The sequence below is a fragment of the Daldinia decipiens genome (assembly GCF_022478715.1).
Source record: "Daldinia decipiens strain CBS 113046 unplaced genomic scaffold F4813scaffold_24, whole genome shotgun sequence".
NCBI classification, from domain to species: domain Eukaryota; kingdom Fungi; phylum Ascomycota; class Sordariomycetes; order Xylariales; family Hypoxylaceae; genus Daldinia; species Daldinia decipiens.
The window spans coordinates 9,700-30,050 of NW_026054567.1; the positions used below are offsets into that span (position 1 = coordinate 9,700).

A 20,351-nucleotide genomic window follows, 5' to 3' on the forward strand; every position below is an offset into this window, starting at 1 on the left:
AATGCCGCTGCTACTGCGGGCCAACGGCAATGGAATTTTAAAATATGCACTTGGGTGTTCCAAAAATCTCTATTCTTAGATAGTATGCATTCGTGTATTTAGGGGATTCCTGGAAAGCTAAGCGGGTATCCAATCCGGACGGAGGTGTGCCGTCGTCCCATACTAATCTCTTCCAGAAGCGAAACGCTATGTCCATATCTAATTGCGTTGCTCAATCATAAATCAAACTCACTGATACGCTATCCCAGAGCTTTGCTGATATGCATAGCTCACATGTGTATCATATACCGTATTCCCATATCTCTATCATGACCGTGATGGCACGACATAGCATAGCATAGCATAGCATAGCATAGCATAGCATAGCATAGCATAGCATAGCCCTCGTCTAGCAATATCAAGTCTCATAATAGACTCGTCTCCTATGCCATTTCGATATTGTAAGTTAGAATCAAATGATAATAATAAAAATCCATGTATGCTCCAAATTCCAGTGCCAAATCACACGTCCCCTATTTACTTTGGATTAAGACAACCCAACGTACATGATGGAAGATGGGTCTCTCGGGACCCTTCATGTAAACGACAAAAAACAAGAGATCGGAAAAGAGATATCTAGACCACATTTTAAATAGTCTAACTGTGTAAGTCCGTATGTAGAAGAGCCGACTCTCTGATGAGCCTTAACCACATCGTCAGCTCCACGACCGACTTTCATGGCTCGTGTCACTATCTAGCATAGATGAATTGCTTGGCTTTAGGTTCTTCTTGATTAGCATTGTTCTCGGCCTCTCGTCGGTAGTGGACCCGGCGTCGCTATTATTCCGAGGCTTCGTTAACTTTCGCGGCTGGCGTTTTGCCGATTGCTGCAAGGGGGATACATTTGCGCTTTCGGTTGGCGAATATTGATCTGACGACGTCTTTTCATTCGATGCGTCGTCGGCAGAATACGAGTAATCCATATCCTCCCTCATCGGCAAGACAAGAGATGGTGACCCGCCCATCATAAAGTCGTCAACAACTTGCGGGCTAGGAACGGGCGTCGAGTTACTATCCGACGACTCTTGACTCTTGAATTGCCCGAGAAGAGGGTCCGGATTGTGTCTAGCAGGTGGAGTTGGTGGTTGGATGGCTCCCGTGGTATATGTATCTAGCTTCCTCTTGAGTAGATCTGCTTTAACTGGTTTGGCAAGATAGTCATTCATGCCTGACGCCAAGCACCTCTCTCGGTCACCTTGGATTGCGGAAGCAGTCATTGCTATGACTAATACTTTTCTGACTTCCTCAATGGGGTCCTTCCGGATAATCGCAGTGGCTTCGTAACCGTCGAGGACAGGCATTTGCACATCCATCAAGACGACATGGTAAGGTTCCCCATCTATCGCCCTTTGCCGCAAACCTTCTACCGCCTTGAGTCCGTTCTCATAAGCATCGACCTTGGTGTATCCCAATTTATTCACAAACTTGATGGCAATCTTCTGGTTGATGAGATTATCCTCTGCGATGCAGATGCGGATTTGATCTTTGGGAATTCGTGCCAAGTCTACAACTGGGCTTAGTGGAGGATGACTAGGAGTTGGTTGAGGAACGTTGCGTTTTGCATCGACGATCGAAGATGGTGGGAGGGGTCGGGCTTCTCCTGCGGACACATGAGGCTTCGCCTTGTCGAATGTCACTGTGAACGAAGCTCTCGTGCCTTCATTCTCTTTACTCTCCAGTGAGATTTCGCCTTTCATCATATTCTCAATAAGCGACTTGCAGATACTAAGACCGAGCCCGCTGCCACCATATTTGCGAGCAGTACTAGCATCCGCTTGGCTGAACGGTCTAAAAAGTTTCTTAAGCTGGTCCTGTGGAATACCAATACCGGTATCCTCAACCCAGAACGTCAACTTCGCCTTCTCGGCGGTATTAGACTCGACCTTAGCACCAATCGTGATAGAGCCATCTTCTGTGAACTTGAGACTATTGCTAATGAGGTTGCCGAGGACTTGGTGTAGGCGGATGGGATCTCCGTAAATCAGCATCGATGGTATATCGATGTCTTGAATAATCTTAACATTTTTCTTAGACGTCTTCTCTCGGTTACTATACGAGGCAGCTCTCACAACCTCGCGCACCATCTCTTCCGGATTGAACGCGGTAATGTAAAGTTTCATTTTGTCTGCTTCCATTTTGGAGAAGTCGAGAATGTCATTGATAACCGTAAGCAAGAGATCCGCTGACACTCGAATGGAGTCTGCCATTTCGAGCTGCTCTCTGTTGAGGCTGCTATCCCTTAGGAGTTCAGAATTACCAATTACGCCGTTTAGCGGAGTACGTAGTTCGTGAGATACGTTGGCGAGGAAAATACTCTTGGCTTTGGCTGCTTCCTCGGCGATCTTGACATTACGCTTAGCTTCTGCTTCCGCATGTTTCGCCTTCGCAACTGCTTGCTTCTGTATTCGGACCATCGCTTCATTCTCCGAGGACACTTTTTCTATCGCCTTTATTGAGAGTGCATTGGAATAACTGATCCCGATCTGGTTTACGAGCAATTGTAAAACGGTGACGTTTCTATCCGTGAAGGAGCCTGGTTCGCCCTCCAAGTAGAGAACCCCAAGGAGAGGTTTTGCCCCATGGCAGATCGGTATAGCAATTATAGCTTTGCTAAGCGAATTCCTTTGCACCCAAGAGTCATTGACCTTCCCAAATCTCTCGTCGCTAATGAGATCGGGGATGAAGACAACCTCGCGGAATCGGGCGCAGTATAGAACTACGTTCTCGGCAACCAACGCTGTACCGATCAGGGGCTGTCCAGGAAGATGAGCTGTAGCGCCCTTTTCCGAATCGCCGCTAGCTGCGATGCACCAATTATCTTCCGTGTCGTCTTCGTCCTGAACAATAATCGCTGCCTGAGTCGCGGACCCGCCACAGGTTTGGAGAATAACATCGCACATTGTCTTGAGTAAGACGTCAACCTGCAAGACCGAGGAAATAACTTGGGATGAAACTAGTATAGCGTGAAGGTCTATCATGTCGAGAGCTGGTAAGCCGGCGCCGGCTTCAGGTTGTGTTGAACCGCGCCACGCGGCCATTCTGGTTTCTTTCGTCTCTTCGTTCATAGTTTGCACCGCCTGTGGATCCTCACCGTCTGTAGCGTACGTGACGGAGGCAGAATCCCCAGCAAAGTCAGTCTGCACGGCAACTTCAGCCGTCCTCGCGTAGCGAGTGGGACTGTGGATGAGAAATGAGTGATCTTCTTCGATCCGCTGCGCAATTCCGGTCGCTCCTAGTTGTCGCCAGAGCGCAACCGATTCCTTCAAGGCCGACGTTGCTGATCTTCTCGCTGACCGCCTGACGAAGAAGCCAGCCATCAAGAAATTCCCAAGGGCTTCCTCGAAAAGAAGACTGTACTCCGAGGCATGATCCAATGCTACTTCGTAATGTCGTATAGCGGAGCCATGATCACCACGCAGCTCCGCAATTTGAGCATCTAGTAATTTCGACCAAGCAAGATAATTCGCATCTAAGATAACCTGCCAATCTTTAATCCTTCTGTTCAAATCTTCGAGTTGTAAAATTGTATCGCGAATTTCGGTTTCTAGGTCAGCATCGGCTGTGCGCGGATCGTTGAGCTTGCGCTGCACAAGACCTGCAACGGCAAGCCCGTAGAAGACTAAAACGGCTCGAGTATTTCGAGAGGACCAAAGCAGGTCCAACTTGTCAATGCACCTCTGCCCCATATCCCGAGCTTCTTGATAGTAGCCATACAAGTATAAAACGATGATCTCATTTGTCTCGTATATGAGGACGGAACGACCGCCATTTTGCGTTTGGATATCGAGCCATGTCTTATAAGCATTTGAATTATGCTGCTCGTCCGTCATCACTGCGTTCGCACATGTAGTATCTGTCTTGCCTTGAAGTGCGCGGCAAACTTGCCTAACTGCTATCAAGTAGGTTCCACCCCTAGTATCTTGGTGCCAGCCCGGTACCTCCTCACAGCAATATTGGCATATTGACTCGAGATAAATGGCATTTTCGCTTGCAAAGAGCCTCATTTGAGCCGAGAGCCCAAAGCTGAGAATGACTGCCATACGGTCACCAGCGCTGGAGGCGTATTCAATGGATAAGTCCGAGTGATTTATACAAGCGCTGATAGGAACATGAATATGGCTGATGAAGGAGGCATATACCATGTAACCACGAGCAGAGGAAAATGAATCTCGGGTCCTTTCTAGGATTTCTAAGGATTGGCTACCGAGCTCAGCGGCGAATTCGACCATATTGAACCGGGCTAGTGCGATCATGGCAACGTAGAGAAAAGCGGCACTGGAATTAAGGAAGCGCCCATGCTTTAGGGAACGGTTGACATGCGCAAGGGCAAGATTGTAGAAGTCTAGGGAGTCACTCCACCAAGCGGCACTGATAGCCTCCGTAAGGATAGCTCCGACTATCAGTTCGTGGGAATCGGCAGTACCAAGGGGACTAAGAATCTCCCCTCGGTCTATGCTTTTGATTTGGGCAGCTACCTCCATGAAGAGTGTATCGCAATTCTCGAGGGACGGCTGCCCATCAAATTCAACTTTCAATTGGCGGAGGCTTTCCTTCAAGATAGCAAGCGCGGACGTTGAATTCCCATTCTGGGCTTGAACTCGGGCCAGTAGAAGCCAAGCAGGGGCTTTGTCTTCCGCGGCTTTAGCGCCGCTGAGGATAACATTTGCAAGATTGTGAGCCGCTGCATTATTTCCCATGTAAATATAGCACTCAGCCGCGCGTAAGTGAAGTTTAAGTGTTTCCTCGTAGTCGACGTCATCCGGGCCGTCTACCCACGGATCGGGTTGTAGGAGCATTATGGCACTGTGGTAGTATTTAGCAGCTGTCGACCTCGCGCCGCTCTCTACCGCCAATGCTGCGCAGTCCATCAGATGTTTCCGGTACGGCTGACGGACGTGAACCTTGCACTTGATAATTTCGACAGCTTCCGCAATGTGGGAGGCGGTATTATCCCTTGCTTTTACCTCGGTTCCATGGTGCTTCAGTAAGGTCTGCGCAATAGCGAAATGCATTTGAGGGGTATTGCATTCCTTCAAGGATGCCGCTGCTTGGACATATCTGTCATGGGCGAACCGGAATCTATCGTCGGTTTCGCTTTGTACAACGATACAAGCGTTGATCGCTGCTTGAAGCCCTGCCACCGCGTCCTGTTTGGAGTACTTGGTACGGTAGAGCGCGTCGTTCTGCCCGTAACCATCATCATCGACGGGGTCGAACGCGCCGCTTAGAAGTTGGCAGATTAGCTCGAATGAAAAAGTGCTACCTAAAAGAGCCGCCCAGGCCAGAATCGAACGCGATGCAGCTGGAAGCTCACTCAACCTGCGAGTGATGAAGTCGTTATTTAAGACATCGTAATTATCTTCGCCTTTGAATTGCTCAAAGAGCCAATCTAGATTAAAGTCCCACCTATTCTTTTTATAGTCGTACCATATACATCTTTTACGGTAGCAAGCGCTCAACATCTCCCTCATGTAAAAGGGATTGCCGGCAGTCTTGGATTGGATCACACGAGCAAGATTGGCAACATCCTCCTGGGGTCGACATAATGTCGATGCTACATACTGCAGGATCTCGTATTCGGTCAACGGTGACAGGACAATCCTAGTAATTCTTGGACCACCGGACTTGGGGTGTTCTGGGGCTAGTCAGCTTGGATCGTTCGGGCAGGTAAGGGAGAACGTGAATTTTTTTTTACCTTCGGTGTCTGCAGGCTGGAGAATCTTCTGAACGGCGTCTGGTGATAATTCATCGGGCCGGTAAGTTACTATTAATACCATCTTGAGCCGAGCCGAGACCACCTGAGTAATTAACTCTAGAGACTCCTCGTCTGCGAACTGAAGATCATCGAGACACAAGCAGACGAAGTGATGCGTTGTGAATATCCTCAGTATATCCAAGAACGTATTCATCAGGCGAATCGTCTTTGTAGATGTCCCGGCCCGTAGAAAGTCTTGCGAGCTCTGCGACGTTACACGTGGACTCTGAGGGCGTGGTCTCCCCGAAGAGCTCACAGGAGATGAGCTGCGCCTGCTCATCGGAGTTCTACTAATCCGACCATTAGATAGGCCTGGCGTCGGTTGCGGTGGAAGGGATGTTCGGTCTTGAAAACCGAGGAGGAATTCAGGGAGCCCAAGCAATTTATGGAGCATCGGCCATATTGGACGAACATAGTCCTTCAAGGCTTGATGAAGAGGCGTGTCCGTGTCGCTTTCACCCCATACCTGTTTGAATAGAGAAGACACTAATTTCAGTAACGGCCCAAACGCTGTTCTCCTAGCCGCATCGAATTTTGCTGTTGCACAATATCCTCTCCGCCTAGCATCGGCTAATACCTGCTGAACAAGAAAACTTTTGCCTAGGCCACCAGCGCCCTCAATAGTAACAACTTCGCAATAGCCTCGCCGCCTGAACTTTGCCGAACCTAACTGCCTTGAAAGACTGGCAGAAGTTTCTGTGCCGCTATGGCGCGAAGAGGTTTGGCGTTCACCAATAGCATCGAGAACACTTCTAGATTCGAAGGTGACTGATGGATGCTTATCTAACGGTTTGGATAGCTTAGGAATGGTGTGACATGAAGATATCGTGTCGCCAGAGGCGGAGACAGTCTGTGTATCTGTTCCGTTAACTGAAGACCGGACGTGACCTACTGATTGCTTTGTATCTGATAAGTTAGTTTGCGTGAAAGAGCCGCTTCGCCGGGTTCCCCCTTCGATGGAGCTTGCACCTTCGCTTGAAACATCAGCGGCGTCGGCGAGCTCGGTTGATAAGCCGGAACCGTCCGAGTAACGATTAGTAGCCGCAAGGCTAGCAACAGCTTGACCCCTCGCGACCCTTTCGAGCACGTTTACTAGTTCGGCATGCTCTTTCCGACGTCCAATCATAGCGGTAGGTAACATGAAGAACGATGAGATGTCCTTCGAAGCAATATGCCACTCCTTCAGGGTCATCCAGTCACCATTCCCCAGGAATTTCTGTATCATTTCCAAGTCATGGCGTAGACCGCTAGCCGAGTAATAACGATCAGAAATGTTTTTAGACGTGCATTTTTGTATAATGCGACCAAGAACTTCAGGTACATCCGTCCGAATATTCGAAACCAGTGGAATCCGGCGATTTAGCACGCACTGGACGATATCTAACGGCGTAGCTCCTGTGAAGACAGGTTGTTGAGTTAGGAGCATCCAGAACAATACACCTAATGAATAAATGTCAGTCCTCGTATCAGGCTCTGCCGGCATGCGGCCAGTCTGCTCGGGGCTGATGTAAACCAATTTGTTCTTTGCTCCTAGTTCCTTAGAGAGCGTTGACCATCCAGTGCTAGTGAGTCCGTGTTCGAACGACCTTACCCCCGAGCCAAAGGATATTAGCTTTACCTTATTTGTCTCAATGTTGAAATGAAACGCATCCGCTCTGATTTCTCCATGGACCATATTATGGCCGTGATGCAAGATCTCTAGACACTGGGTAGCGCCGATGGCAAAGTCGAGAAAATGCATCAGGCTGATGGGAGTTGCTAGAGAGAAGTCATTTTTGCGATACGCCTCAAATCGGTCCTCAACCTTCTTAGCATAATAGAAAGCCGGCCCCAGATCTAGAGCCTTGAAAAGATAGTTCTCTCCGGGGTGCTCGTAAATGGCCACGATTATAGGCGCACGATCACCGGGCTGCGGATTCAGGCGAAGAAGGTCGATGGGCTTCACATTATGAATTCCATGCGGGTCAGCAGTGGCGATCAGATTCTTAGCTATGTGGAAGGTCCTCTCTTCGCGGAGGACGTGGTAGGATATTCGCGCGACTATATGTTGCTCCTCGACGTTCGCTAGATCGGTAGCGAGGCTGGAGAAAGCAGGCGGGGAAGCCGAGGAACGCTCGCTGCTGCCTTCGCTCTGGGAGAAAAAGCCGATATGGACGTCGCCAGGCGATATACGGCTCGGGGCTAGTTTGGAGATGGCGGACGGATTGCCTAGGTTCTGCAAGGATGTTGTCGTGGTGGTTGAGTAGGGCGATACAAATCTTGTGCCATATACGTGCCTATACAAAGAGGGTCCGTGTTAGACAGCTACTATTACTACGCATGCGAGCTCTGAATCGCATTCGGGAAAAGGATACCAGTTGTCATAGCTTGAATGAAATGGCCTTCTTGATTCATCCCAGGTAAAGCCGCCTAGCTGTCGGAGTCGTTCGAAGATCCTTGCTGGGGGATCGAGTTGGTCTTCCGGCATGACCAAGGATCCGTCCATGACGATGATATCTCGACATACAGAGGGAGGCCGGGCACGGCGGGGTTTATCGGATAAAGAGTGACCAAGATGCCGCCGTCGCGACACACATGGTTTATCCGAGTCACCTTCAAAATTCGAGTGTCCTCAGGATGCTGCTTAGAATTGCTGTTTAGGATTGCTGAGGCGACGATCGATGATCTCTCCGCCCGGAGCTTTTGTTTAATTTGTTCCAGAAAATCAGGTGCACTAGTGTCAAGGTCCCTCATCCACCAGGTCTGTAAAGAATGTGGTGCTTGTCGCTTAAGTCCTATGGACCGCTAGCATCCGGGAGGCCAGTTTGCTCTATTGTACATTGATGTAATCCAAGTTCCTATTATGAATTGGCCACAGTGTTATACAAGAAAACTCGTTTAATAAAAAGCAGTAACTACATGTAGATGCAAGAGGAAAGACTATTACATAGGACATAGACTACCTACATGTACTACGAGTAGTTGGATGACTAACGCTTATACCTACCTAACATAGGTACCTACCTGCCTACCTCATAGTACATTCTGCTCTGCCTGTCTGCCCAGGTTTGCCCTTTCCTGTGCCGCCTATATCCTGTACTGCCCTAACAAGAGTTACATAACCAACCCCTCTTTTACCGCTACAAGATTTCGGACTTAACGTAGTTTTTCAGTTACTGCAAAACTTTTAGACCACCTGCGTTTCACAAAACTACCTGGGGCTTGCCGAGTTTACTGAGTTTACTGGTGAGAGAGAACGCCTTCCTGTGGGCTGTGACGAAGTTGTGCAGCAAGGAAGGAAGGGCAAAAGCCTTGGCAGCGAATCCAAATTATCCATGTATTCTACCAGCGCAAGCCTTTGATACAAGTGGCAGAGTGACCATTAGGTACTTGATGCTATACCTAGTCCAGCCGTCTAACGAACCTGATCCAGTCCGTTTACGACTCTCTTCTCGACAACATTCTCAAATGAAACGTATAGTAGTAATCTTATAGTATTATACAATAATGACACGATCGGTAATTTCTCATGTTTTACAGCATATTATCATTTAATCTTCAAGTAACAGGCATAAATCAACCGGTCAGAAATTTATTCAATAAACTCTTTAAAACTACTTGTCTTCATTTAAACACTGCAAGGCTGACGACAGATGATGCCATATTGTGTACCTAAGGTAGTTATATCTCTTATCATAAACTTCTTAATTAATGTCTAAACCGATTAATCGATTCTCACGTAACCATTAATATTTCTGCATCGACGAATAGTTGTAAGCTCATAAATCTATTTCTATTCATTAAATCCTTCGGGCAACCTAGCAACATCGGCTTTTGGCGCCGTCTCGTTATTGCAAGATCAAGTCAGAATCGTTACAGTATTCCACCACCGTCGCACTCGTCAAACATGAATAACTACACGCTATGTAGTTCTCAACGAAAAACTTTTTAGTTCTTCTAATATCTATTACCATAAAGTCAATAGAATGTGTGTGCCTCCGGATCCTTCCTCGCATCTAGATAAACCCTTACTTCGAGCGCGAGGGTAGAGAAGTACCGTTCTTCTTAGCAGCCAGAGGGCCTTGGTCAAGACGACGCTCAGTGTTTTGGCGGCTGTTGACGAAATCAGGGTAGTTGAGCGTAAGCTCAACGGCACCGTTGACGATGTGGTCTGCGGCCTCGACACCCAACATAAACGAGTGGTCTTGGTTACCAACCTCGTATCGCCAGCTACCGAAGCGACCACGGGAGTAGATGTCCAGGTCCTGAAGCTTGGGGAGAAGTTGCTTCAGGACACCCTCACGCTCCAGACTAGGTGTGGGGTAACCGTGATCGAACTTGCGGTGGTAAGTGGAGACAATCTCGTCTTCAGGCTTGATCATGTCAGTGTTGATCAGTCCCTGGATGCAGTCCTTGAGCAGGTTTGCCTCGTCGACAGGCTTCATGGACGATTGCGAGACCTCAAGCATGATAGACCAGTAGGGTCCCTCCTTGGGCTCTGTGCTCGTAGGCTTGCTGCCATCGGCAATTTGGATGGTAGGGAGCTTAACATCAGCCTCAGGTTGGTTGTAAGGCGAGTAGTTGGAGAAGATGGTGGCGCGGTAGAAGGGACAGTTGTCCTCAGGGAAGTAGAGCTACAATAGTTAGCTATAGTTCAACTCATGTCGCTAGTAAGATGGAATGGCTTACCCAGCACTTGTCGCCAATACGCTCTGGCCGCGCACCTCGGAGACCAACGCCGATGACGTGAGTGGAAGAGTAGAATAGGCCCTTGCTCAGGGTAACCAGCTCCTGGTTGCCCATGGACTCGACTAGTTGATCGACGTTCATGGTGGAGACAAGCTTATCATAGCCGATAGTAGTACCATCCTTGAGAGTGACAACCTTTTTGTTGGCGTCGACCTTGGTGACCTCACCCTTCTTACCGAAGCGCTTCTTCTCGTCAGGGAGAGTGTTTGCAACAGCGATCCAGATACCACCAGTACCATCACGGGCGGGGAAGCGGAATGTGGCGTTGGGGCCCCAGTTTCCGGCAACCTTGTTCAGAACGACGTTCTTTACCACATTCTTGACGTCAGGGGCAGCGACACGCTCACCCAGCCATTGGCATTGCATCTAAATTGCAAGTTAGAAATGGATACAAAAGACTAGCATGTGCGAGATCATAGCTTACCTTGGTGGTGGGAACGGCCCAGACCTTGTAGTTGTAGGGCCTCATGAACATGTTGGCAATACCAGAACCAGTCATGCGCATGATCCACTCGTCGAAGTCCTTGGGCTTCGTGTTTGAGACGCGAACCTCGAGGGCAGCATCGATCAAGCCGTCGAGAGCTTCAACCTGATCCTCCTTAGGCAGCATGGAGATGTTGTTCTGGAAAGGGTAAGGAACCCAGAGGCCCTTGTAGCGGACATAGGAGATACGCTGGTGAGTGTACCAGTCATCTTCCTTAGGGAGAGCCTCGTCGATGCAGTCGTCGAAGTACTTGTAGTGAGAGAAAATGACGTGGCCACCAACATCGTAGAGCTATAGAGCAGAATTCAAGGTTAGTTATTTGCTAGGCACGACGAGCTCGAGGATAGTATAGACTTACGAAGCCCTCAGGAGTGACGTCCGTAGAGGCAAGACCACCAGCCTTCTCATTGGAGTCAATGATCAGCCACGAGGGACCGTTCTGTTACAAAATGTTAGCTTAACATGCACATTGGTTTGAAAGGCGGTGAAGACATACCAGCTGGTGGAGGCGCTTCGCAGCACCTAGACCCGTAGGGCCAGCACCGATAACGAGAACGTCGACATTACTACGAAAGCAAAGGTTAGTTAATTAGGCTTCACTAAAAGAGAATACTTTGGAGAGTTCTTTCTCCTAGACATGGAACTAAGAAACTTACATGTCTGCACACATCTTGTTCTTGGGGTTGTCTGGGTATAGTTTCCAGATCAGGGCGGGGAAGTTGACCAGGTCAAGAGAGGTCTTTTGAAGACAGAACTGTCTTTACAAGGCGAAAAGAACGGATGAGAGACTATCCAAGTCAATGAATGATGCAGGATAAAGTCCGTCTAACTCTATGTTATAACGCGAATGGATCGTGTGGCAGGCAAGGAGGATTCCCAAAGGAAATAAAAACAGAGTCGTAAAAGAGCAGCGTGGTGTTTTCTATAATATTTTGGAGGGGTACTAGATAAACTAAAATTGTGGATGATACTTAGTGTCACCCTAAGCTGGGTGCAGGCTTGTGCGCCGCCCCACGCATGAAGCCACCCCTGTCTCTCCGTTATGCAACTTGGCAACATTCATCCGCCCAATTGGATGGGGTTTAATACCAAATTCGGTAAAGATGGTACCTGCACCTCCATGTTACTCTGGATACATACCTTAAGTATATACCTACCTACCTACCTAGGTATGTACCTTACAAAAAAGTACCCGACTCGTCTTTATCAGGTATCACTATTGCTACCTAATAGAGGCATATCGAATAAAAGACCAGACGTTTACCTCATGTTATATGCATCAAGTACAACATGGAGTATTCGAGCAATCGAGACTTTGTATAAAACGGTGTGGCTAAATCAAAGATCCAAGATAAAGTTATTCGAGATCAATCTCTTCCCCCCTCGCTACATTCGCTACATGTACATCTCAAGACGGATTATTTGAAGTACATACCTAACCTAGGTAGGTACCTATGTAGCTAGCTGCAGGGACCAGAGGTAACGGGTTTCCCGTCGAACTCTGCTTGAGTAGCGAGAGTAGCCAGAGCAGCCTCGCTATCATGATTTGCTTGAGTAGGACGAATTTTAATATGTTTAGATACCGCCTAGTTACCGCTAGTTTGCCTCCTCCTTGGGCAACCATTGACAAGTCAACAAGTCAGGGGTAAGTTCAGGAGAACTCTTCCCTACCTAACCTACATAAAAAATTCCTCAAATAGGGGGGGATATGTTATGACGATCGCTAGTCGCTGATCTATTAACTTACCGTGCTAGTCCATAACGGACATCACACACATACACACGCACATACATACATACATACATACATACATACATACATACCCGCATGTGAAGAGAAGGCTGGATGGCTGGATAGGAGCAAATTCGGGATGTGTGGCTGCAAATCGAAAGAATTACCAACAAGTGAGGGTTGACTGAACACCGGGAAACCCCTGCTCGTAATCTTATAGTAAGATGAAGCTCATACCCGTCCCTTGTACTCGTCCAACTATGTACGTATCGAGCCTCCAAAGTTATCGCGCACGACATTTTAGGCTGGACACCTGAAATAGAATACATAGATAGCATGTGTGTACGTATGTGTACCTACGTATGTATGTACATACTGTAGATTTTCTATAGCGTCTTGGTGATACCACGTGTGCATGCAAGGCAAGATTGGTAAGGAAAGCTTAAGCATCTTTTACCGGTCAACGGTCAACAACACATCGTTGTCATCAACCCCGACCTTTCTTCCCCGGTGTTTTCTCCCCGGTGCATTACACCAAACTCCACAGTTGAGCTATGTTAGGACAATTCTTTTGTGGTATGTATGTACATATTATGTGTGTAGTGTATGTATGTAGCATGGGCTCTTAGCGAGTCAGGAGGTGGGAACACCTATTATGTATAAGGAAGTACAAAAGAAATCTACTAGAGGCCAGCCAGCTCTAGAACCCCCGGCATCTGAGTTGGTGTTGAGACTATCTCTGAAAATAAAAGAACTAATATCGGAGAACTGTTCTTCTATGTGCTATGTATGCGCGGCTTCCCACCAGTGCCACCCCCCCCCCCCCCCTAGGGACCCTACGGTCTCTACTATGTACAATGTAATCTGTCTATGTACATACATCTCCCACTGGCTTATCCACTCCTGTCACTTTGCGATTAACGTGTTGCATTCGTCACCCAAATTGGGATTTTGAAGATCGTTTAATTTCGATAAGGTCGTGTCCCGCTCATACCCAGGTCAATGGCTATTTCTAACGTCCATGTACCTATACATCAGCCTTTGTCGATCTTCTTTTCCGCTCATGGCACTACCAAGTTTGGCTGGTAAAAGCGCATCCCTCTCGACTTAGACTTCTAGTTGGAGCCTCAGGACCGGTTAGCTCCGCGAGATCAACGGTCAAGATTTGCAAACTCGCCCCAAGCCGCCGCCGTCTCAAGTTTATATGTTGGCCCACTGGAGCGCCTGGCGGCTCAAAAAGAAATATCTCCAAGTGGAAATAACTCGAGTTTCAGTTCCGTTGAAACCAAGTTCAGAATAGCTTCTTCTTGAGTGTGTGTATATGGCCATCAACTAAAGGACTAGCTTTCAGCCGGCTCCTGTACATAAGAGATGATGATAGTCCGGACAGGGTGGGGAGGCTAGAAAATGTCGGACAGTTGAATATGCAGATATCTACTGTATTGGTCTGATCTTTTACACTATGTATAATGGCTTGATGGCTTAGCAATATTAGGGTGGTTACTATAAATATTTGTTGCAAAATTATGGCGACCGTTTCTAACATAGTCAGATACGTACATGGTAATATCTGTTTAACTATCCAATCTTGTATTTCGGGTACGGAGTCAGCCGTATGTAGTAGTATTGTATAATAGCTAAACAGCGTCTTTTCTAGGTAGGTATTCCGTATTGTACATAGAGCTCCCGGGATCAAGAAACAGCAGTACTTCGTACATGTAGGGCTTAAACTCGTTACCAAGCAAAGCAAGCCAGGGGCAGCTTACATCATACCATCATCTTGCATGATCCTGTTAACTAAGCGAGGCATTAACTGATATACCTATTTTACAAACTCTATGCTCCGTGGTAATAGTAATTATATTGATAATTGCAGGCATAATACACCGCGGATAGGCCCTTTTATAATTAAGGCTAGATAAGCCTTTATTGCACGTGGCTAACAACGTTCAACGGTTAGCGTACCTCTACGAGCACAGGCCTGAGCCCTGAGTCCTAACAAGCCTAATACATATATCGACGGTTGGAAGCTGACATGCAGTAGACGACGCCATAAAAAAGGCTTATTTAGCTGAGTAAAAACCGTACCCCGATAAAGAAGAATCAACCAAGATAGGGGTCATAGGTCGTATGTACTTAACCAATCCAAGCTATTTATCTGTAACATGAGCAACCACTTGTATGGGACGCGGGATGCCGCTTAGCTATGCTATCCAGCAGGCGGCGAGACATTGGCCAGAACACAATTATCAACGACTCAGGTATTTTATATATAAAAAAAATAAAAAAATAAAATAGAAATCCGGGCAGATGCGCGGCCGGCATGATTCGCGGCGATGAAACGTTGAACATATTGAATTATGTCGAATCGAGAGCCTCAGCCCGTGATACGCGGCCTCGAAGTTTATATACATGCCTTGCATCTCGTATTTTGGACCGAACAGAACCTGATGACGTTCGATACGAACAAAACCTTACGTCCAGCGCGACGAGCGGCCAATTGACTAAAAATGGTGTGAAGGACCCCGCGTAGCCTCATTGTCTCTTTTCACGATAGCCTCTGATAGCCCTGGCCCGCCCAAAAAAAACATGGTTGGAAATCGGAACTTTTTTTTTGCTTTTTTATCGCGGTAACACTACGTCACTACGTCACAGCGGAGTAGCAACGGCACAGTCTGTAATTTTATCGATAGCCCTGATTTAGTCTACGAACAAGCTTTAGATATCTCATGACGAGCAGTAGATGAAACAAATCTTTTGGTGGATATTCTCCGGCTCGTCCGTTGTTTCTATGTCTATATACCTATGTATGGTTTCTTTCCATGACAAAACATCCCGCTTCTCCATCAGCCCAGCCCAGCCCACCCGCCGACTGAATACCTATGTATAGACTCGTAGATAGACTCGTAGTGCGGTATTGTATACGAGGTTGAGTTGAGCTGACAAGTACCTACCGGATTACAAAACAGGAATAAGGAACATGTAGGAAGCCTAAAGCGTAACATACTCCCTAGACTCGACTTAATAACGAGTCACGAACTCGCAGAACGTGAAGAATGCTATTTGTTATTAGACTTAAAATGATCTGGTATGTCTCGCAAAGGTTGCAAATGCCTCCTTCTTAGATAGAATGTTATCCTGAAACAAAAACTCTTTAATGTGAAAGCATTGTAATCTTCTAAATTTGTATTGGATGACCTCCAAGTCCTTGTTCTGTGGCTGTCGTGGGGAGGGATATTCAAAAATGGGCTCTAATGCAAGCCAATGATAAAATGAGAGCCTCCTAAAACGACATCAGCGGCTGTAGATTGCAGGTTTTAGATATTTCCTCATCGTGCGCTTATCCCTTTCGGGCAGCACTACGCAATTATTAGCCCCTGACTCCCCTGGACGCAGGGAATTCCAGGGAATGAGCTTTACATTATGTAGTGGGGGTGGATTAGATTGTGGTTTGTACCTGTACAATCACCCTATCTTTACCGGTACCACAACAGCTGCCACAGTAAAGGCACATAGGCCGAAAAGATGCCTGCAAGTGTTGCTTGTAGTGGACGGAACGCACTGATAATGCGACCGTGTTAGAAAGCGCTGATTCAATTGGGGCGGGTTTGGGGCTAAAATTGTGCGGGATAAGCTCTTGGGATCACAAATTGCTACAAGGTACCGCATTACATAGTGCTACTTAGGTACCGCTTGATACTGCTTGATACCGCTTGAAGGGTGGCTAGGTGTGCCTGGGTAGGCCTGGGTAGGCCTGTCGACCGTAGAAGCACCTCTCTGATTCTGAAAATTTATTAGCCGTACCATCTCTTTTTGTCCATCCTCTTTTTTTTTTGTCACCACTGCTCCCCCTCCAGTTGTTGACAAATCTCTCCTCCGCACCACAAACAACTTCTTGTTTTGAAGTTTACGGAAGAGAGAAAACAAAAGTTGACAATTCGGCAACAACCGCAGAAACTTGTAAACAGTTAATACGCTACTCCCCAAAATTCACCTACATCTTTAATTGGTCTCAGCAGGCTTGGCCTTGTCGCTCATTCATTATCCGTGTCCTCTTCAATTCATTCCACCCCTTTCTTCTTAGTTACATCGCACTGGCAAATCTTCAACCTTCAACCTTCACTTCGAACGTGAATAATCAATACAATGGCGGACGAAAAGACTCGCACCTCTGGTGAGGTTCCCCGACCGGAGCCAAAGGGCCCCATCTTGCCTACCACGAACCCCGAGGCCGACAAACCTCAGCCTCCCAAGCCGGCCATCCACCCGGCCTTCTACGTTGCGTATGTCGAGTCTCCCCCGAGTCAATATAATTACGATTCAGGATAAGGACGCGTAGCTAACAAGTTGCTACAGAGTATGGATCAGTCTTTCGTCGTCTGTCATTCTGTTCAACAAATGGATTCTCGACACCCTCGAATTCCGTAAGAGCCCCTGAACATTGTTGACTTGACTGCCGTAAATGTAATCTAATAGTGTCCTAGGTTACCCCGTTATCTTGACCACCTATCACTTGACGTTCGCGACCATTGCAACACAGTTGATGGCGCGCTATACCACCCTCCTTGATGGTCGCAAGTCTGTCAAGATGACTGGACGCGTCTACCTCCGTGCTATCGTTCCTATCGGTGTCTTCTTCAGCTTGAGTTTGATCTGCGGTAACTTGACCTACCTCTACCTCAGTGTCGCTTTCATCCAGATGATCAAGGTATGAATAATCGAGCAGGTGTTATCGTGGAAGTATAATGTTGCTGACGAAGGATTACGACAGGCCACCACCCCCGTTGCAGTCTTACTTTCCAGCTGGGCCATGGGTCTTGCACCCCCCAACCTCAAGCAGCTCCTCAACGTATCCGCCATCGTTGTTGGTGTCATGATTGCCTCGTTCGGTGAGATCCGATTCGTCTGGATTGGTTTCTTCTACCAGTTGGGAGGTCTTATGTTCGAAGCTATCCGTCTCAACCTTGTCCAGGCCCTGCTCAGCTCTGCCGAATACAAGATGGACCCTCTCGTCTCTCTGTATTACTTTGCACCCATCTGCGCTGCCATGAACGGTGCTGTCGCTCTCATTTGGGAGATTCCCAAGGTCTCTATTGCTGAAGTTTACCACGTCGGTCTTTTCACCTTCTTTTTGAACGGACTTTGCGCCTTCCTCCTTAATGTCTCAGTTGTCTTCCTGGTAAGTTTCAACGTCTCCGAGGAATTAATACAGGTACTAATAAGTTGTATAGATTGGCAAGACCTCTGCTGTCATCATGACCCTCTGTGGTGTCCTCAAGGATGTCATGCTTGTTCTGGCCTCCATGCTCATTTGGGGTACCCCTGTGTCCGGCCTCCAGGCTTTCGGTTACACCATTGCGCTCGGTGGTATGGTCTACTACAAACTTGGTCTTGAGGCCATCAAGGGATATGCTGGTGAGGCCGGCCGACACTGGGCCGAGTTTGGTGCTACGCGCCCTGCTCTGCGCAAGGTAATCGTCATCGCGGCAGCATTACTATTTGTGTTCATCCTCTTCGGCGGCTTGGCCCCTAACTACGCCTACGATCCTTCGCAGTATCTTTCCGGTGCTGCTGAGAAGTTTGGCGTCTCCTCATGAGCGAATATGTGTCAACGAAACCTCTCCTTTCACCGTATGCCTTTGTAATCTTCTAGGTAGATGGGAGTTCTAACTCGGGTTCTAATGAGAACAGGGTCTGACGGTGGAACGCTACGTGATGACCTAGTACGCGTTTCTCCTGATTTTTCGGGTACATAATTGCACATTTTCCGCTTCATCTTCGCAGGGGATGGTAGTAGTTGAAGAGATTTTCTTTTACACCGTGGACACTGATGAAAGGGTAGTCAACGCGGTATTTTATTGTACGGCTATAGATAGCAGACACGGCGTCAATTGCAAGGGTCGGGTTGCATCTGCTCGCATTACGACAGACAGGGCTAGTCTTCATGTAACTTAGAGAGCCTAGGAGGTATTAGACCTGAATGAAAACGAGACTAAATTTGCACGTTAATTTATGGTTTTATTGTTTTTACGCGGTCGAAGTGTTGTGGTCTCGAGTACAGAGTTGAGCAGGGTCTTGAGCATAAGGGATATACATTTAGACTATCTACCTATTCTGGCCAGCAATAGGGGTGGTAAAATGAAGTACAATTAATTGTGAAACTCCCTTGCAATATCGAAGTCCTAGGCTATAAAAACGGGAAAAGAGCTTTGAGAATTCTACTGGGGTATGGCTACCTACAATTATCCTGTGTTGCTATATGAAACAGTTTGATCCGTTGGTGACGGAGTCTTATATACTTGCAACGCCCAGTAACCACCCAGCCTACGTACAACTCGGATACTGATCCCAGAGGCCCGGCTGTAATACAGGCGGGCGGGCTCGGTCAGTCTCAAGTTGATGAGCTGCAAATCAATCACTAGGGATCCGCAAGGGAAAGTAGCACCGACTAGTCACTCATGGTACGGCCGAGACGGAGAGGTTTCATTCATCAGATGTGTTCATTTTTCATGTTTCTGAATTCAGAGCAAGACCCTTTGAGGCTTCCTAATGCCATTGATGATGCGATTTACATCCCAGACCGAACCCCCTTAAGACCGAACGACGGAAGTATGCAGACGAAAGGATTAGAATTCTGCGAGGGGGAGTTAGCGTTATTTCTCTTTTGTATTTTTAATTTTTGAGAGACGAATATAGAGGTTAAGGTGGGCGTGGATAGGTAAGTAAAGAGAAAAGAAGAGGGACGCGTACTCAGGGGCGTGAAGAACCATCTGTTCTTGCCGCTCGTGTAGCGCTCCTCGAGGACCTTCTTGACGTTCTTCTTGGCGTCCTCGCGCTGGCTGACCTCCTTGAAGGTCTCGCCGGAAACGACGCCCTTAAGGCCCTCGAGCTCGAGGGTGTATCGTGTGGGCATCAGGTGGTTGTAGTTGATGGCCTTGATGAAAGGCTTGATCTTAGATCGCTTGTCCTGTCGCGACTTAGACATGCGTCGGGTGATCTTGGAGGGGTAGCGCTCGATGCCTGCGACTAGGGCGTGGCCGTAGGGGTGTGCCTTGTTGCCGCTGTCGACGGGCTGGATGATGACGACCTGGAGAGTTGGATCCGTTAGAATAGTGTTCCCAATTTCTTTCCGACTATATAAATATATCGATGTGGTGTAAAATCATGAGGGGCCGTATATATGCTTGTGCTTATACAATAATTCCGACGCGGCTTCTCGGAGATCGTGGTTGTGCCAAATCCAATCCACCATATATAGGTATATATCCAACAAGTCTTCAATTCTTCGAATTTCATTTTTTTTTTTTCGTCTGTTACGTACCTTCTTTCCGGCATATCGGCCACGGGTTATGATGGCTACTCGGCCAACCTTTAGGAACTTCATCTTATCGGCTTCGCTGTCGTCGTTTGTCGAAAGGGAAGTCGAGGTGTTGTCGGTGGGTTGGCGAATTGGTCGATTGAGAATGAATTCGATAGTAAAGGTTGTTTGCGATGGGCTAAGAAAATCCAAAATGTGCCTGAGAAAATTAAGCGAAGAAAGGGTTCATTTAGTTGATTGGCTTGATTGTGTGGGGTGGGGCTTTTCGAGCTATCTCACGTGGTCTAAGCTTTTA

General features: G+C 47.6%; 5 protein-coding genes across 5 annotated transcripts; 1 reads left to right on the forward strand and 4 right to left on the reverse strand.

Moving 5' to 3' along the window:
• Positions 1 to 358: 358 nt before the first annotated feature.
• On the reverse strand, positions 359 to 8,683 carry F4813DRAFT_364431 (putative histidine kinase HHK1p). The gene is made up of 3 exons (XM_049243815.1): positions 8,149 to 8,683; positions 5,735 to 8,070; positions 359 to 5,674 (listed from the first exon to the last, which is right to left on the reverse strand). Exons 1-3 carry the CDS (start codon positions 8,277 to 8,279, stop codon positions 696 to 698), a joined length of 7,446 nt encoding a protein of 2,481 aa, XP_049098118.1. The 5' UTR covers positions 8,280 to 8,683; the 3' UTR covers positions 359 to 695.
• Positions 8,684 to 9,329: 646 nt separating this feature from the next.
• F4813DRAFT_364435 (FAD/NAD(P)-binding domain-containing protein) lies at positions 9,330 to 11,965 on the reverse strand. The gene is made up of 6 exons (XM_049243816.1): positions 11,663 to 11,965; positions 11,503 to 11,572; positions 11,365 to 11,445; positions 10,947 to 11,297; positions 10,463 to 10,888; positions 9,330 to 10,407 (listed from the first exon to the last, which is right to left on the reverse strand). The coding sequence occupies exons 1-6, from the start codon at positions 11,674 to 11,676 to the stop codon at positions 9,802 to 9,804; spliced, it is 1,548 nt and encodes a 515-aa protein (XP_049098119.1). The 5' UTR covers positions 11,677 to 11,965; the 3' UTR covers positions 9,330 to 9,801.
• A 1,614-nt stretch (positions 11,966 to 13,579) lies between these two features.
• On the reverse strand, positions 13,580 to 14,576 carry F4813DRAFT_364438 (uncharacterized protein). The gene has a single exon (XM_049243817.1). It carries the CDS (start codon positions 14,282 to 14,284, stop codon positions 14,030 to 14,032), a length of 255 nt encoding a protein of 84 aa, XP_049098120.1. The 5' UTR covers positions 14,285 to 14,576; the 3' UTR covers positions 13,580 to 14,029.
• A 1,898-nt stretch (positions 14,577 to 16,474) lies between these two features.
• Positions 16,475 to 18,423, forward strand: F4813DRAFT_135628 (TPT-domain-containing protein). The gene is made up of 5 exons (XM_049238781.1): positions 16,475 to 17,021; positions 17,095 to 17,162; positions 17,223 to 17,446; positions 17,510 to 17,917; positions 17,970 to 18,423. The coding sequence occupies exons 1-5, from the start codon at positions 16,885 to 16,887 to the stop codon at positions 18,333 to 18,335; spliced, it is 1,203 nt and encodes a 400-aa protein (XP_049098121.1). The 5' UTR covers positions 16,475 to 16,884; the 3' UTR covers positions 18,336 to 18,423.
• Positions 18,424 to 19,306: 883 nt separating this feature from the next.
• Positions 19,307 to 20,122, reverse strand: F4813DRAFT_381568 (60S ribosomal protein l27e; the record flags this gene model as incomplete). The annotated part of the gene is made up of 3 exons (XM_049245693.1): positions 19,307 to 19,372; positions 19,427 to 19,825; positions 20,060 to 20,122. 3 exons carry the CDS (start codon positions 20,120 to 20,122, stop codon positions 19,307 to 19,309), a joined length of 528 nt encoding a protein of 175 aa, XP_049098122.1.
• Between the last annotated feature and the right edge of the window lie 229 nt (positions 20,123 to 20,351).